At 45.2% G+C, this 16,947-nt stretch overlaps 1 protein-coding gene across 1 annotated transcript in view; it reads left to right on the top strand.

Moving 5' to 3' along the window:
- LOC144754287 (small ribosomal subunit protein uS2m-like) overlaps positions 1 to 16,947 on the top strand; it is a 42,058-nt gene that overhangs the window by 14,427 nt on the left and 10,684 nt on the right. Inside the window, exons 2-3 of the mRNA XM_078641931.1 lie at positions 2,938 to 3,072; positions 4,970 to 5,099. Of these exons, the coding sequence (XP_078498057.1) occupies positions 2,938 to 3,072; positions 4,970 to 5,099 (265 nt within the window). The remainder of the gene's footprint in view (positions 1 to 2,937; positions 3,073 to 4,969; positions 5,100 to 16,947) is intronic.

Raw genomic sequence — 16,947 nt, 5'->3', positions numbered from 1 at the left:
GTGAGTGGCAAATCAGGTGCCAAGAGCTTCATTGCGATGCAATTCTCGCCACGAAGTCCGGTGAAGTTTGTAAATAAAATTTGTAATTTAAAATATATACAATTTTTAAAACGGTATATTACCAACAAAAAGTAGAATGCATACAGAGGATAATGTAGAGAACCCCCGGCTTCCGCCTCAGGGGAGAATAGGCAAATGTCAATTGAGTTATCAATTCAAAGTCTTCCGATCTTGGTCTTCTGTTATACCAATAAAGTAATCTACCTCAATGTGCATAATACAGGAACCATTTATTGTTGTTTGTTTAATACAGATTACAGCCAACACTTATATTACGGTTGCAGAACCACTTCCCCCGGGTGGTAAATATTTATTTAAATGCCCTCCAATGATCAGAACAATCGTATTGTCTTTACTCGTCCCCACAGCATCCATTTTAGGATATTCTCATTCCCACCTCTCACCCCTCATTGACGCCTCTCACCCCTCATTGACGCCTCTCATCCATCAATTTTACCTCTCGTCTCTACTTCCCATCCATAATTACTATTTTTCAACCATCATCCTTACTTCTCATTCCTATTTATCACCATCACCCCTACTTCTCACCCATCATCCCTACTTCTCATTACTCCTCCGCCAGCACATTCTAAATGTTGTGAAACACCCCTTCACACTGATTGGTTTGCAACAGCCGATCGTAGTTGAGAGAGAGCTGCATTCTATTGGTCTAGCCACTGAGAAAAAAAGCCTTCTCATTGCACATGCTGGGTGAAGACAGAGGAGAGGAAATACAACTGGTGTTTGCTTCTAGTGAATCAAGGGCTGTACAGCATTTCATTTTATTCAAGTAAGTGCTTTTCCGTTTATGCAGGCCTCTGTGTAAAGCTGTGACTGTAAACCTTTTCCAGTTTCATATGTAACAACTGTGTCCAGGCCTCACTCTTCCTGGCTTCCTACACAAGTGAAGCACAACCCCTGAAATCTGTAAGCTTCAAGGATAGTAAAATAAAAACTCTCGGAGCTAAAGACCGGCTCAGACTAAAACATTTTCTTTGTTACAAATAAAACTGAAACCAGAACAAGTTTTCTGATGAACTGGAATACCCTGTCTCCAAGAGTTGATTTAAACATTTCCTTTGTTACCTATTAAACTGACACCAGACACGTTTTCTGATGACTTGTATACCCATGATTCCAAGTGTTGATTTATGCCCAGAGTGGGAGACCCTTTGTCTTCCCCACACCATCAGATCTTTCTGCAGAGGCCTGTTTAAGTAAAAAAACACTTAAATGAAGTGCTGTACAGTCTTGAATTTACTGGAAACATACTACGCATCGTGCAGTGAGAAAGCAAAGGACAGGATTAGCACAGTACCATCCACGCAGAGCTAGAAAGGGATAAAGTCTGACACTAGGCTAATCCTATACTTAAAAACGTTGCTAGAAAAAACGACATTTGAGGTGAGCAGATTCTGTGTGTCGCTTGTGTTGTAGGATGGTTTTATAGGATCTGCTCTCCACCTATACTTGCGATCTTGTACGATGTACGTCTGGGTTGTGAAGGAAAAGGGGGGGGTTGCATAAGCGGAAGCAGTGTGACCTCTGGTATTTAACCGCATGCGTGCGGGCGGAATTCCGCTCGCACGCTGAGATTTGCGGAACCGCATGTTACGTGACGAGCTGGGCTCGTCATCAGCGTAGCAGGAGGCTACCTCATGACGAGCCCAGCTCGTCATGAGCGTGGAAGGGGTTAACCTCCTTTCATGGCATGCCCACCAAGTGTAAAGCCCTTTTGTTTGCTTGGTCTTGAAGTGCTTTACGTAGCACAAAACATCTCTTCACTTGCTATGGCTGTGAATTAATGGACAATGTCTCATGTACTATGAGATATTTTAGTCTGGGACAGTAGTTCACCCAAAAGAAATGTTTTGCTAAATGTTATTTTTTCCAAAATGCAGGAGTGCACCTGTTATCAGGTCTTTCCTTGGGAGACAATATTAGAGCTTAATTTTATTCCTTGAAAGTTGAGACCAGTATCAATCTCACGTACGTCTTGCTTGTGCTCTGATGACTATTCAATGCCACCTACCGTATAAAGTGGGCAGGGTTGCCCACTGCACTTCATTGATATGCCAGTGTTTTTTAGAACACCCTTTGTTGGTTTAGAGACCATCTCTCAGGTCTGTCACTGTTTAGCTCAATAGGATTATTCACCTTCGGATAGAAGGCATCCCATTAACAGATCAGATCTTTCCAACCTGTTGCAGTCCAGTTGCACAGGCAGTCGTAACAAACCAACTCCAAGAGATGGCCTTCCAAATTAAAGCCCTTTTAAGTGTAAGCAAGTAATCTCTCCTAGCTCAGCATTAACTGCAGTTGTACAGAACAGTCCTTACAGCATGCAGCAGTATCAGTAACTGCAAAAAAAGTGCTAGGACATGTGAAGCACCTCTGCCTATCTTTCTGACACTCTTGCTTTCGGTGAAGTGAACTTGATACAAAAACTCTTTTTGCAGTTAAGTAGCCCGTCATTTTGTTGCTCTCCTAAGATACTAATGGTGTCAAAAAATCCACCTCAGTGGACCACAAAGTCAGGGGCTACTCCCACCCCGTGTGTTTGTAACCTGTTTATTTTATTCTTTTGCTACATTGGATAGAAAAGTAAGTTGAGGTTGATGACTGTATACCACGTATTGCAAAATACCATTATCTTTAGCGCACACCTGGCAGACTAATTGTTTGCATGAACTACTGAGATTTTTTTTCTGCGCAACAACCCTTCTCCCCCACCTCCCCTTTAAATTGCATTGTTACTTTTAGAGGTCTGAGAAATGAGAACAAGTTGGCAAAGACTCCTACTCTTGAAGTGTTTAATAATTCTTACATTGTGTTTGTTCTTTTTATTTTGATTATCATTGTCCTTTTTTATTGCAGTGTTGCGAAGGTATGTTGGAGCTTCCTTGTTTAGCAAAGCAACTGCATGTTGGCAGTATGACACTCGGATCAGTCAAAATCTTTTCAGCACTGCAGCTTTACCAACCACAGTCAATCCGGAGACTGACCTTCAAGGTAAACAACTGCTGTATCATAAGGGGCAATAAAACGGAGATTTTGAGGAATGCTATTGTGCCTTTTTTGGGGTGTGTGACTGTGACTAAACTCACTGATGAGATGGATAGAAGCGCAAGTTTGTCTCCGCTCCACATAAGGGCAGGGCCACAAGAATTATGCAGCACTGTAGGACCAACTTACGCAGCAGGGTTCACTAAATTATGCTGCAAGAATAGACACATTATGAGGTATAATTGCGGCACATTTCGTCATAGTATTACTTTATTACTTTGCCATTTTTACACATTACCGTTATCTGGGACAGATTTCACCTCATTAGCACCAGTTTGACACCCAAGTACATACAGCAATAAGCAATGGAAAAGTGACTTGACAACCTTTGTAAAGCCTTCCACTACACTGCAACATGTGTTGCCATGCTTTTAGTAACATTTGTTGTGTTTGAGCTAGAAACAAAATTTATAGTTAAAATCTGCAGCTTATGGATCAGATAAAGGTTTGTAGCAAATTGATAATTGAGGAAAACACTACAGATTTGAAATCTCATAATTCCATTGTCCCTGCATATGAGGAAGTATATTTTGTTAGGCATGCATGACTGTATCTCCCTCAAACATTTTCCTACAGTCGGTCCTGGTGCTCAGTGTAATTGTGTCTCCTACAGAGATCTGTGTTTGACCTCATGGTTACCGGTTTGAATCTTGTTGGATCCAGTCAGCCTTTCGTCATTCCGAGGTCGATAAAATGAGTACCATTGAGCTGGGTATCAAAAACATGTTATTTCAGTGCCAAGATATCCTTCACGGTAAACGTGCACTTTACAAATGCACATTATGTCACTTGCACCGCACGTCGTCTACTAGGACTCATGTCTCGCACACATGCTTTTAAAACAAACTCTTATGTAAACTTTTCAAATTATATGAGCGTTTACTAAACCCATCAATTTGAACCTGTAACTTGAAAAATGTCCTAAGTGCAGCGTTAATTCTAGAAGTTATTGTTCAAACAGAATTAAATCCTTACCTGGAACAATTTTTAAGCACATTTCTCATTTTCTTAGTCGCAAGCAAATTATAGCATGGTTAATGTCAGAATTTACTTTGGAATGAATTGTCTGTGATTTGGTTATCAGCCTTTAACCCTACAGTGAATGCAAATAGTACTCAAAACAAATTGCTCAGTAATTTAGGTATATTGTGTTGATAACCAGTTGGAGAGATGAGGGGAGTACATTTTAATGTCAGAAATGCTGTAAGTACATTACCTGCAAAAAATATCCAAGGAAACGATACAAAATGTAGTACTTGGGAATCTACATGCTCAAACACTTAAGTAGGTCATTAACGCCTAATGTAGATATATTATATCGAGCTAGAATGAATCGTAAATGATAATTAGGACAATTCAAATTCATATGATAAAACAAAACAATATATATAACAATGACAATAATTTAAGCAGTGTATGACATCTTCAATTTTGTTCTCATATTTCGTTTTTTTTTTTTTTTTTTTTTGCAACCATATTTTATTGGTTTTCAAAGACTTCAGTCAGTCATAAATCCTGCGCATTTCCAAACTATTACGTAGGACATGTCATTAACCATCTCGGTGCATTTATTCAACATCTCCTATTTCGGTTTAAACAAAAATAAGATATTTCAAATATTTCCTGCTCTGTTGTAGCATAGAAAAAAAGGTATTTAAGATATGTTACGTTTTTGGACTTCTGTCTATAGTTGCATATTATCGAAATGTTGTTTTTCCATTTGAAATGAGTATCTTTTTTGTTTTTACAAGCTTTTTCTTATCTGCTTATTCCATATAAGTTCTAGCAAAGGCCAATGTGGGTGTGATGTAGTAATTTTCATTTTTATTTATTTTTTCCCCAGCTCTTAATGAGAAAATATTAAATGATCCCCTCAAGGAACCTGATTTCTTCAATTTGAAAGAACTTTTCTCTCTGAAAGATCTGTTCGATGCTAAGGTGCACCTAGGACATAAACAAGGCTGTCGTCACAGGTAACATATGATGCATTCATCTATATTCAGATGCACATTTGTGCAATGTTTCACAGTTACTGATTTACATGCCTTGATCATAAAACCCTCACGTGCCATGGGGAAGATGCCATTCCAGTCAATACAAACAATGCTAAAGAGACACTTGGAAACCTTTATATGTTCTTTTAGTCACCATACATAACAAATGAAGCTCATTTTCAATGTAACAGCTGGCATTGCAAATCTTTCTGCACAGTCTATAAAAATAAGCAGTCCTAAATTCAAGGTAGTTTTAGGGAGGAGTAGAAACATTCAGTCCCTCTCCTCACAGATCACATTTTAATTTGTTAATCTGAAAGCCTCTGAATGAATATGAATCCACTACCATAAAAATCATGTAGTTCTGTAAAGACAATTGTCCACTGTGGTAAGGACATTAAATGCTATATAAAGACAAATATAATACTCCTATTTATTTTGTTCTCTTCATATGAACACAGCCTGTCAGAACCAACCTGTCTATATGGCTACGCTTCTCTCTGACTATCCCCTAGTCACACCCTCACTCTTGCATCATAAATTCTCTCTCTTGCAAAACAGCATTTGCACACCGCTTCTTTCACGCAAACGGTGCACACAAGAAAACAGACCAAGATGCCACACCAGTTCATTTTATATTGCGCAAACATTACCCGAAGGTGTCGGAGCGCTTTACAAAAGCACCTGTTGCGATACATTAGGATTTAGGATTACATGAGTTACATAAAAGATACAAACAGGAAAAAAATTGCAAATGTACAAGTTGTAAAGTCACTCAAGGAAGAGATACAAATGGATAAACTCTAAGAATCACATAGGAATGGTAGTGAGTAAAAGGTCTGCTACATATACTAGTTGTTAGAGTTATCTCTATATACATATATATATACAAATAGATTTTCTAAGGATTCCATTTTACCAGCGACTAGGCTTGGACAAGTATATATCACGTATTTACAGAGTGAAAAGAGAAGTAAAAAGAAATAAAAAGACCTGGGTTGTGGGCATCGATGGAAACCATCTCACCATGGCAAGATGCACGCAGGTCAAGACCCAAAAAACCAGGAGAGCAGAGTTCTATTAAGTGGGGTTGGAGGGGGGGACGTAGTCACAGCACCAAGGTAGGGCAGTAGAATGTTTGCTGTTTCGCAAGATGGTGGACCAAGGACAAGAGCGACAACAGGAAATGGTCCCAAAATGGCAGGGCGCACTCGAGGTCCAGTCCAGAAGTTACGAGGGCCAAGTTCAAAAAGAACCAGGGAGCCGAACCATGGAGGAAGAACCAGAAGGGGAAAGGAGCCAGGCAGTCAAAAGGGGGGGCAGGCAGTCTCCACAGCGCAGTCGTGCTGTCCGTGAGCACAGGACCTGGGCAGCAGTGGCAACAGTGTCCAATCCATTCTCCCAGGTCGAAGAGAGAGTGACACAGGCTCCAGGGCAATAGTCTAGAGAACGGGACGCCGCAGAATGAACCAGGTCTTGCTGGCTGCCGTAGTTCCTTTCATTCGAATGTGTCTGCAGGGCTGCTGCCTCTATCTGGTGTTTTCACGGGCCCGCTGCTTTGTTTTGGGGAGGGGTGTGTGTGTGCCCCAAGAGCCGCTCCGCAAGGGCCCTCTGCTGGCCCAGAATTGCGGGGGCTGCTGCAGACGTGGGGCGGCCGGGGAGCGCTGCCAGGGCTCACATTTCTCGGCGGGGGCTGCACGGTGATCCTGCAGGTTCCAGAGAACCATAAATCCCTGGTGTGGAGAGGAGCCTTCGGCGCTGCTCTGGCCCAGAAAGGAACGAGCGGGACAGGTATCAGAATTCTGATACCCATCAGGTTGTTTGTCACCATTAAGTAAATTATAGCGTTTTTATAGTGGACTCCTGTTGGGGAGATCCACTCCATGTTTTCTGTTTCTTTCTTCGCTTTTTTTTTATCCAAGCTTTTTTTAGAAGACTCTGGTGTCTGCTTGGTGGTATCTGAACCAGATTGTGTTTCAAATTGTGACTTAAGAGACCTGGTTCCCAAATTATCTAGGCCCATAGAAGCCGAGGTTTCAGATATCATTTTTGATGGCTCGTATTCATGTTTTGCTGCAGGACTAGTCGCAGGCCGTTGGCATATTGCCAATGCTGCTGCCTCCCTTTAATGTTACTTCAAATCATTCATGATACTGAGGCAAAGTTGCCATTTGATTTTATCCCAAGACCAGGACAAGGGACGTCCTGTTTTCATTTTGAAATTGCTTAAGCACTTAGGCAAAACAGCATTTGATGGAGTGCTGTTTGTTATGGTATATAAGGCCATTACATTAAATGGAGTTGCCCTGTGTCCCTCTGAACCTGGGTATACAATGTATAAACTACAGAGTTCTGTTGAGTGCCACAATTTGTGCGCAAGAATTGTTAAAGACGTTGAACATTCAACATTAGTACAAAAGGATCCCTTTGAAAAAGGGGAGTTTCTTAGTATTAAAGACTTTTCATTTTCATCCCATGTCGCGAAATGAGCACACCTGTGTTAACCTTTTTTTAGAGAAATTAATCGAACTCTGAAGAAACCACAAACATGAAACAGAAGACGATTTGTAGTTTGGTATATTAATTGTCATATCAAACGGATTAATATGTGTATAGTAAGATGGAGGAATGAGGGCAAGCTTGGAGATGCACCTCGAATCTACTGGAAATAATCGTATAAGAAACTCCTATTTTCCAAAGGGATAATTTTTTGTACTGATGTTGAATGTTCAACATATTTTGCAATTCTTGCGCAAAAATTGTGGCACCTGACAGAACATTTTGTAGTTTCTAAATGGTATATATATATATATATCAGAAAAAACAGTACCCCATGTCGTAATCTTCAATTGGCAGAATCATACCAATCGGAAGAAATAGTGAGAATTCTAAATTTGTCTTGGGGTCCTGAATGGGTAAACCCTGCTTCAGGCTGATATGTTTTTTGTGTAATCCAAAACGGAATTTCCTCCCATTTGGTGGGTACTTCACCCATCTGTATTGGCATTAATGGTGACTGGACTAATGGCAGGCACAGGTAAATGTGGCTGCCTAGCTTGAACAGCCCTCGCTGGGGCAGTTGTTAATGTACACACAACATATTACATTAGGTGTCCATACACTCTAAGTGATTATATAAAGCATGTACCTCACCAATATTTATGGCTGCTATGTTTTGAAAATGGTGTGTTTCTGGCTAAGATTGGCCAGGTTGTCACATTTGTAAGCTTCATATGCCTCAATCACAAAGGTAGTATCTCCCCCACCATTGGCAAGCCTGTGTGTAGATAAATGAGCAGTTACTGCCTATCTACATTTTACAGAACTAATTAATGCTGTCGCCATATTTAAATGTTATTTATTTATTTATGCGATTTTTAAAGCGCGCAAATACCCGTGAGGGTGTCTCGGCGCTAGATGTTAATGTTAATTGAATTTTTAGAGCCTGTGACCCTGGGGTGTCCTGGACCTAGCTTTACGATCAGGACCTAGTTTGGAGCACAATTGCAAAATAGCCAGGTTTTTAGGGCCTTTTTAAGGGGAACAGCGTTTACAACGCAACTTTTACAATGAAGTACCTTTACGACACAACCATTACAACGCAACTTTTACAATGACTTGCGCTGGGGGGGGGCGCTCTAGGATAGGGAATAGTTTTAATTTACTATCCAACACCTTCCCTACTATCCACGGGGACTGGAGTTGGAATAGTAAATTAAACTATTCAATATCCAGCGCCCCCCAACGCAAGTCGTTGTACCGACTTGCGTTGTAAAACTTGCGTCGTAAAGGCATGCGTTGTAAAAGCATGCGTTGTAACTACGTACATCCCTTTCCAAAGGCCAGCAAGTTCGGAGCTGCACGGATTGCTGTGGGTAGTTCATTTCAGGACTTGATTTGTGCCAGTGAAGAAGCTTCTACCTCAGAAGGTGGCTTTTTAACACCTAGGTACCACCAAAGATTTAGCACTAGCCGATCGAAATGCCCTGTTGGGTACAAACCATTTGAGCTTCTATGTAAGGTAAGACAGTCTTATGTTGTGAAGTGCCTTGTAGGCAATGCAGAACGATTTAAACTTTACCCTGTTTCTCACTGGCAGCCAATGGAGTTTTGGATATCATTTTTCACTGAACACAATTTGAAGGTGCGTGACAGAAGTCTCGCAGCAGCATTTTGCAGCACCTGAAATCCTTCAAATGTTGTTGCTGTATATTCCTATACAGACTGTTACAGTAATGTATCCTAGCCAAAATCAAGGCCGATATTACATTTCTTTGGATGAATAGAATTCAAAGAAAGTTAACGCTTTATTGGGGTAATTCTTTTAAAGGTTCAAGCTTGAACAGCCTATAGGCCTAAATGGGTACTTCCTATTAAGAAGCGGAGGATACATCCTTTTCACCACGGGCATCTCCGTGTAGAGGTGAAAAGAAGCCTGGGGCACATGCGATAACTACTCAGGAGACCCATTTAATAAGCACTTGACCTATATCGTTGATGGCACCATGTTATAACGCTGCTACGAATATAGCAGGAACTGTGAATTAGACCAACACTAACTTCATAGTATAGAGACCTAGTTCACATATAGCAATCGTGAGTATTGGTGGGTTTCCGACTAGCTCACAGTACCGCATCTAACTCTTGAATCTTGAATGGGCAACCTCAAACTTGAAACTGAATTTCAAGGAATCCATGGAAACCGATCTAACCCTTTCGTTTGTCACTCTTGCACACCCACGGTGAACACAAGAAAGATACGACACTTCATTTTCAAACATTTATTGAAATTATCGTATTCTTGCATAAAAGGCATGAGCTGTGATTAGAAGAAAGATGAGACCTGTTACTGTAATAAGCATAGTTAAAATAGTAAACAGAATGAACAATTCAACAATGTTAATTGTTGCTAATTTTGCGCTACTCACTTCTATCTGTATCTAGTACTATAGTAAAGAAAGCAAAGCGGGCATATTCTCTGCCAGATTAATTGGGATAGCCTAACACCCATACCTTGGTTCTGGGTGTCAGGAAGCCGGTCTTCAGTAGTTCCGTTATAATTCCCAGCATGGAAATGCTCGTCTCAAAGAGCTCTACCTGTGGCCAAGGTGCAGACAGGGATGTGGAATTCATATAGCCCAACTCCCTTGACATATTGTTTGTGGTCATGGACAACAAGTTTTCATGTGTATTTTGTCCTTGGGACAAGTAGGCCCAACACCTGCATCACAAACCCTTTGGCTGCCAGTTTACAGTACCACATAATGGATCAGGGAAGGCTATTGTCTGCAGTTAAGGTAATATTTGCGTCCATGTGTTAATGCTGTTCAAACTTGTATGTATGGTTCGTTAATGGAGAGCCTTATATTAGGGTGAGTGCAAAATTGTGTTTTGCTGCATGCTAGTAGTTTCAAAAAATATTCGTAAAGGGAAATCAGTTTAGCCAGTTTCAATAAGATTATGGAAAACAAAAAAAGCATTGTTAAAGCCAGTGGGTCTGAAATCGGTGGTCGCCTTTTGGTTTTGTCAATGCGTGTCTTGGTTTGGCATGGATTTTTGTGTGGAAACTGCCGGACCCTCACCATTATAACAAAACATTGGCAATAAGCAAAACAAATGGAATCACAAAAAGCACATGTTGCCACAGCAGTTCCTACCACTGAACAAAACTACTTTGTATGCCGATATGCTTCTTTTGAATCAGAAAAGAGGGTGGTGATGGACAGAGTATCTGAATTAAACGGAACACTCCTACCCAGTCAACAGATCAGGGCTTGATCCATCACCGTTTTTTAGTTCACTGCACCATCCCAGCTCAGAACCTGGCTACATGCAAATTAGTCTGTCCCTGGCCCAGTGCATCATGGGAACAGGGCAGACCAAACTACCAAGCCAATTCTTATACTGGGAAGGAAACAAGCTTCCGGGGACCGGTTTCTGGCATTACAGCCGTCTTCAGCCCGGCTTGCTTGAATCCTGATGGTGCAATGAGCAAGGGACTCACATCTGAGTATACCCTTCCACGCTTATGGTGGACAAAACTATTCAGAAAAGAGGGTGGTGATGGACAGAGTATCTGAATTAAACAGAACACTCATACCCAGTCAACAGATCAGGGCTTGATCCATCACCGTTTTTTAGCTCACTGCACCATCCCAGCTCAGAACCTGGCTACATGCAAATTAGTCTGTCCCTGGCCAGTGCATCATGGGAACAGGGCAGACCAAACTACCAAGCCAATTCTTATACTGGGAAGGAAACAAGCTTCTGGGGACCGGTTTCTGGCATTACAGCCGTCTTCGGCCCGGCTTGCTTGAATCCTGATGGTGCAATGAGCAAGGGACTCATATCTGAGTATACCCTTCCACGCTTATGGTGCACAAAACGATTCAGAAAAGAGGGTGGTGATGGACAGAGTATCTGAATTAAACAGAACACTCATACCCAGAATGTTCTGATTAACTCAGATACTCTGTCCATCACCACCCCCCTTTTTGAAATTATTTTGGCCACCACAAGTGTGGAAGGGTATGCTCAGACATGAGTCCCTTGCTCACTGCACCATCAGGATTCAGGCAAGCCGGGCCGAAGACGGCTGTAATGCCAGAAACCGGTCCCCGGAAGCTTGTTTCCTTTCCAGTGAAGAATTGGCTTGGTAGTTTGGTCTGCCCTGTTCCCATGATGCACTGGGCCAGGGACAGACTAATTTGCATATAGCCAGGTTCTGAACTGGGATGGTGCAGTGAGCTAAAAAACGGTGATGGATCAAGCCCTGATCTGTTGACTGGGTAGGAGTGTTCTGATTAACTCAGATACTCTGTCCATCACCACCCCCCTTTTTAGGTCTCGCGACCTATCGATGGGCGCATGCGCATCGAGCGGAGCGAGAATTCAAGCGGCGAAAACATCATGAAACCACCAGCTTTTTGCTGGCGTTTTCATAGCGTTTTCTTGCCGTTCATGTGAACCACGTGTTCAAACATGAACGCGCATCAGCCTCCCTCCATTTGCCGCACAGCACATCAAAGGGCTTCGCCCAGCGTGCGCTCTGCGGCTTCTCCTCCCCTAATTAGTCATTTTCGCCGCTCCCCTGCCCGCCGTCTCGCATTTCTCCTCCCCCCTCCCCTTCTCTGCCTTCCTTTCCCGGCGCACGCATTTTCTTCCCCCAGGCCGTGTTCCCTCAGATATGCTATTGCATATCGTTTGCTACCTCTTGTATTTGTTGCTCTTGATACTTGCACAACTGTCACTATTGCCTCATGTAATGTATCACTACTGCCGCCATGTAACGTAACGTTTGCTTTTGTAACATGCTCACTTGTAATTTTTGCTTCATGTATCACTACTGCCGCCATGTAACGTAACGTTTGCTGGTGAGGTTGGCCTCAGCAGAATTCATACTTTTTACCCTTGCATCACAAGCGAACTTTAACGGTCTGAGTCATACTGCCGACGGGAATGATCAGTTTTTTAGTCTTTAGTCCAAGCGTTGCTTCAAGGCTGCTCCATATTCTAGGCATAACTGTGTGTTTGTGTGTGTAGGACTACCTTTCTCATAAAGCTTGTGCTTACTCTGCATGACGGAAGTGTGTTAAGTACTATCAGAGGGCTTGCGGCCAGCCTTCCAGTGGCACAGACACTGATTAGTCGGCTGTGCCAGAAAATTAAAAAATTCAAGCCATAAATCATAGGACGACCTATCGTGATACGGTTGCAGACAATACCATGCATCTGTATTTCCGGAGCATCTTGAAATGTAACTAACTCATTGATTGTTTATTTGTGTGTTTGTGCCTTTTACGTAGCGCTAATGCTCCCTTTGGATTACACGAGGCGCTAGCCAGGCAGTCTCGGTCAGCATCGTGCGTGCGTCACGGGGTGCACACCGAGCGGCCCCCCTGTCATTCCTCGCCGGCCCCACCTGTCACTCCCCGTGATGCTCAACCCGTCCACGTTCCACGCTCAGTTGAACTACCTCGGACAGGAGCAGACCAATGAGGGCGAGTTTAGGGCTGAGGGTCCTCTGAGTGCAGACGCCCTCATCTGGACTGGAGGTGCTGGGGCTGAAAGTGGCCTCCAGGGGTACGTGCGGAGACTGCGCCATCTTGCGCCGGGGCTGATAGTAACACGCTGCAGTCTGCACCTCATTTCTCATTTCTAGCATCTTTCAGGGAGAGGTTAGTGCGATGGTCTTAGATTCGACGTCTGATAAAGTGAGGGATTCTACGGCCGCTGCCCCGGGCGCCTCGGCTAGCGAGCACATTGAGCTTGAACCGACACGCTGAATCCAGCAGCTTGTTCACCCACAGGGGGAAACAAGCATTGGCATTGCCAATAGGTCTCGCTTGTGGGACCTTATAAGTATTTAGTTTTGCAGCACAATATCCGATTATGCAACAAGGATATTGTGCTGCAAAACTAAATACTTATAAGGTCCCACAAGCGAGACCTATTGGCTATGCCAATGCTTGTTGAAATTATTTTGGCCACCACAAGTGTGGAAGGGTATGCTCAGACATGAGTCCCTTGCTCACTGCACCATCAGGATTCAGGCAAGCCGGGCCGAAGACGGCTGTAATGCCAGAAACCGGTCCCCGGAAGCTTGTTTCCTTTCCAGTGAAGAATTGGCTTGGTAGTTTGGTCTGCCCTGTTCCCATGATGCACTGGGCCAGGGACAGACTAATTTGCATATAGCCAGGTTCTGAACTGGGATGGTGCAGTGAGCTAAAAAACGGTGATGGATCAAGCCCTGATCTGTTGACTGGGTAGGAGTGTTCTGATTAACTCAGATACTCTGTCCATCACCACCCCCCCTTTTTAGGTTTTGCTTGGCAATGCGTACGAAGTACGCATGCGCTAGCAAAATCCTTATGTTTCTCTGTGGGGTCGGGTATCCGCCCCCTCCTCCCATTGGCTAGCTCCATAAATGGAGGCTAGCCATTGGGAGCCGGATCTGTCCGTCAAGGCCGGACCAGATTCGGGGGCGTTCCCGACATTTTTTCCCTCTCCACCCACTTCGGATCGTCATCGCGGCGGAGGGTGTGTGCTATTTTTTTTTTTTTTAGTCGGCTTGTTTTCGTCTTTTTCAAGTGTCTGTTGTTGGAGTTGGCTGCAAGATTCGAGTTCCCACGAGGCGATCAGGTAAGGAGCATTTTGTTGTGCGTGCGCCGTGATCCCCCCGCCCCCCCCCCCTGTCCGTGTCTTTCCCGCCCCCCCTGCCGCGTCCGTGTCTTTCCCGCCCTCCCGCTTCCGTGTCTTTCCCGCCCCCCCGTGTCTTTCCCGCCCCCCCCCCCGCTTCCGTGTCTTCGCCCCCCCACCCCCCCCCCCCGCCGCTTCCGTGTTTTCCTTGCTCTTATGACCGGTCACTATTGGCTCAGATTCTATGTGCCTTGCACCCAGAAAACAGGATGGTGTCCCAGGACGCGTTGTGCACTGCTTTGCACGCAAGTTTCGTGCAGCGCTACGGGCCGATAAATCGGTCTGCACAAGATCACACGCTTTGTCTTCTGGGGAAGCCGGGATAATTAACCGCAAGCCCACTTCTAAAATTAGCCCGGGCTTATCAGGGTTGGCATGTGCGCATACTCAGCCCACTCGGCCGCGGGTGCTTTCACTTTCTCTGAGGGGGCGGCATTTCCCGGCAGAGGCGGTGGGAAGAGGAGTCGGATCCCCCGGGCGCGCGGACTGTGCCAGTGCCCGGGATGGACGCGCGCGCGCCGATGGACGACCTGCTGGAGGAGGGCAGTCTGTCCACCCGGGCAGCACAGCTCAGGTGGTACTGGGAGCAGGAGGGCTCAGCGCAGAGGCTGCCACCGGGTGGGGAGGGCGGGGGGGTACCATGCACCCACTTTAGCCTCCTCGCGCCCGGGGAGTTCTCCAAGCAATGGAACCATCTTTGCATTCTGGCGCTTGTGGGTTTAGTTTTCTTGAGGGGCGTCACAAGGCAATTAAAAAGCTCTTGGAACGTACCCGATGTGACACCGAACCGGCGGGTGGGGTCGACACTCGTCCGGGGAGCAGGGTGTGGGGCCGTCTTTCCTTCCAGTTCTCGATTCTTGTCTTTTTCCATCCACCCTTCCATTTTTCTTTCTCTCCGGTTTCTTTCAGTCCTCTTCCACCCGTGCATCCTTCTTTCCTTCTATTATTCTGTGCCTGTCTTCCCCCTCCTTCCTTCCATCCATAACTAATCCATCCTTCTTTTTCTTCATCCGCCCGTCTCTCCACCCTTCTTTCCTTCCCTCCTTCCCTCCATCATCTGACCTGCTCCTCTCCCTTCTCCATATCCGTCCGTCTCACAGGCATCCATCACTTCTCCACCCAGCCATCCCTAGCTCCATCCACCCACTCCTCTCTGCGCCTATCCCTGCGTCAACCCTTCTCTCATCCACCCCTTCAATCTAAACGCTTTCCATTCATACTCTGTTCATCGATCCATCCTTCTCTTCAACGACCTACCCCTATACCTCTTATCTTCCTCTCCATCTCTGCTTCTCTCCATCCACCTACCTCTTATCCTCCTCTCCATCCATGCTTCCCATCATCCACCTACCTCTACCTCTTATCCTCCTCTCCATCCGTGCTTCCCTCCATTCACCCACCCCATCCATGCTTCCCTCCGTCCATCTGCCTCTCATCCTCCTCTCTGACCATGCTTCCCACCATCCACCTACCTCTCTCTTATCCTCCTCCCCATCCATGCTTCCCTCCATCCACCTACCCCTATCTCTTTCCTCCTCTCCATCCATGCATCCCTCCGTCCACCTACCCCTACCTCTCTTTCTCCTCTCCGTCCATGCTTCCCTCCATCCACCTACCCCTCTACCTCTTATCCTCCTCTCCGTCCATGCTTCCCTCTTTCCACTTACCCCCTACTTTTCATCCTCCTCTCCGTCCATGCTTCCCTCCATCCACTTACCCCCTACTTTTCATCCCCCTCTCCTTCCATGCTTCCCTCCATCCACCTACCCCACCTCTCCATCCATGCTTCCCTCCATCCACCTACCCCTATCTCATCCTCTCCATCCATGCTTCCCTCCGTCCATCTACTCCTCTGCCTCTCATCCTCCTCTCCGACCATGCTTCCCACCATCCACCTACCTCTCTCTTATCCTCCTCCTCATCCATGCTTCCCTCCATCCACCTACCCCTATCTCTTTCCTCCTCTCCATCCATGCTTCCCTCCGTCCACCTACCCCTACCTCTCTTTCTCCTCTCCGTCCATGCTTCCCTCCATCCACCTACCCCTCTACCTCTTATCCTCCTCTCCGTCCATGCTTTCCTCCATCCACCTACCCCTCTACCTCTTATCCTCCTCTCCGTTCATGCTTTTCTCCATCCACCTAACCCTTACCTCTCATCCTCTTCTCCGTCCATGCTTCCTTCCATCCACTTACCCCCTACTTCTCACCCCCCTCTCCTTCCATGCTTCCCTCAATCCACCTACCCCCTACCTCTCCGTCCTCGCTTCCCTCCATCCACCTACCTCTCTACCTCTTATCATCCTCTCCGTCCATGCTTCCCTCCACCACCTACCCACCTACCCTCAATCAATCAATCAATCATGCTTTTGTGTAGCTCGGCTACTCACCCGTGAGGGTTTCAAGGCGCTGACCCATCTACCTCTTATCCTTCTCTCCATCCACCCACACATCTATCGCGCATCCTTCTCTCATCCATCCCTTCAGTCTGTCCTCTTTCCATTCATCCGTCTATCGACCCCCTTTCTCTCCATCCACATGTGTATCTGTCACAACCTTAATGCTCACCTTTTACCCCCTCTCCCCTGTGCTCTCTTGTAGCTCTTCCCATAGCCCCATCATGCAGTTCT

The sequence above is a fragment of the Lissotriton helveticus genome, chromosome 5_1 (assembly GCF_964261635.1).
Source record: "Lissotriton helveticus chromosome 5_1, aLisHel1.1, whole genome shotgun sequence".
Classification (NCBI taxonomy): Eukaryota; Metazoa; Chordata; class Amphibia; order Caudata; family Salamandridae; genus Lissotriton; species Lissotriton helveticus.
This window is presented reverse-complemented; position numbering and strand designations above follow the sequence as displayed.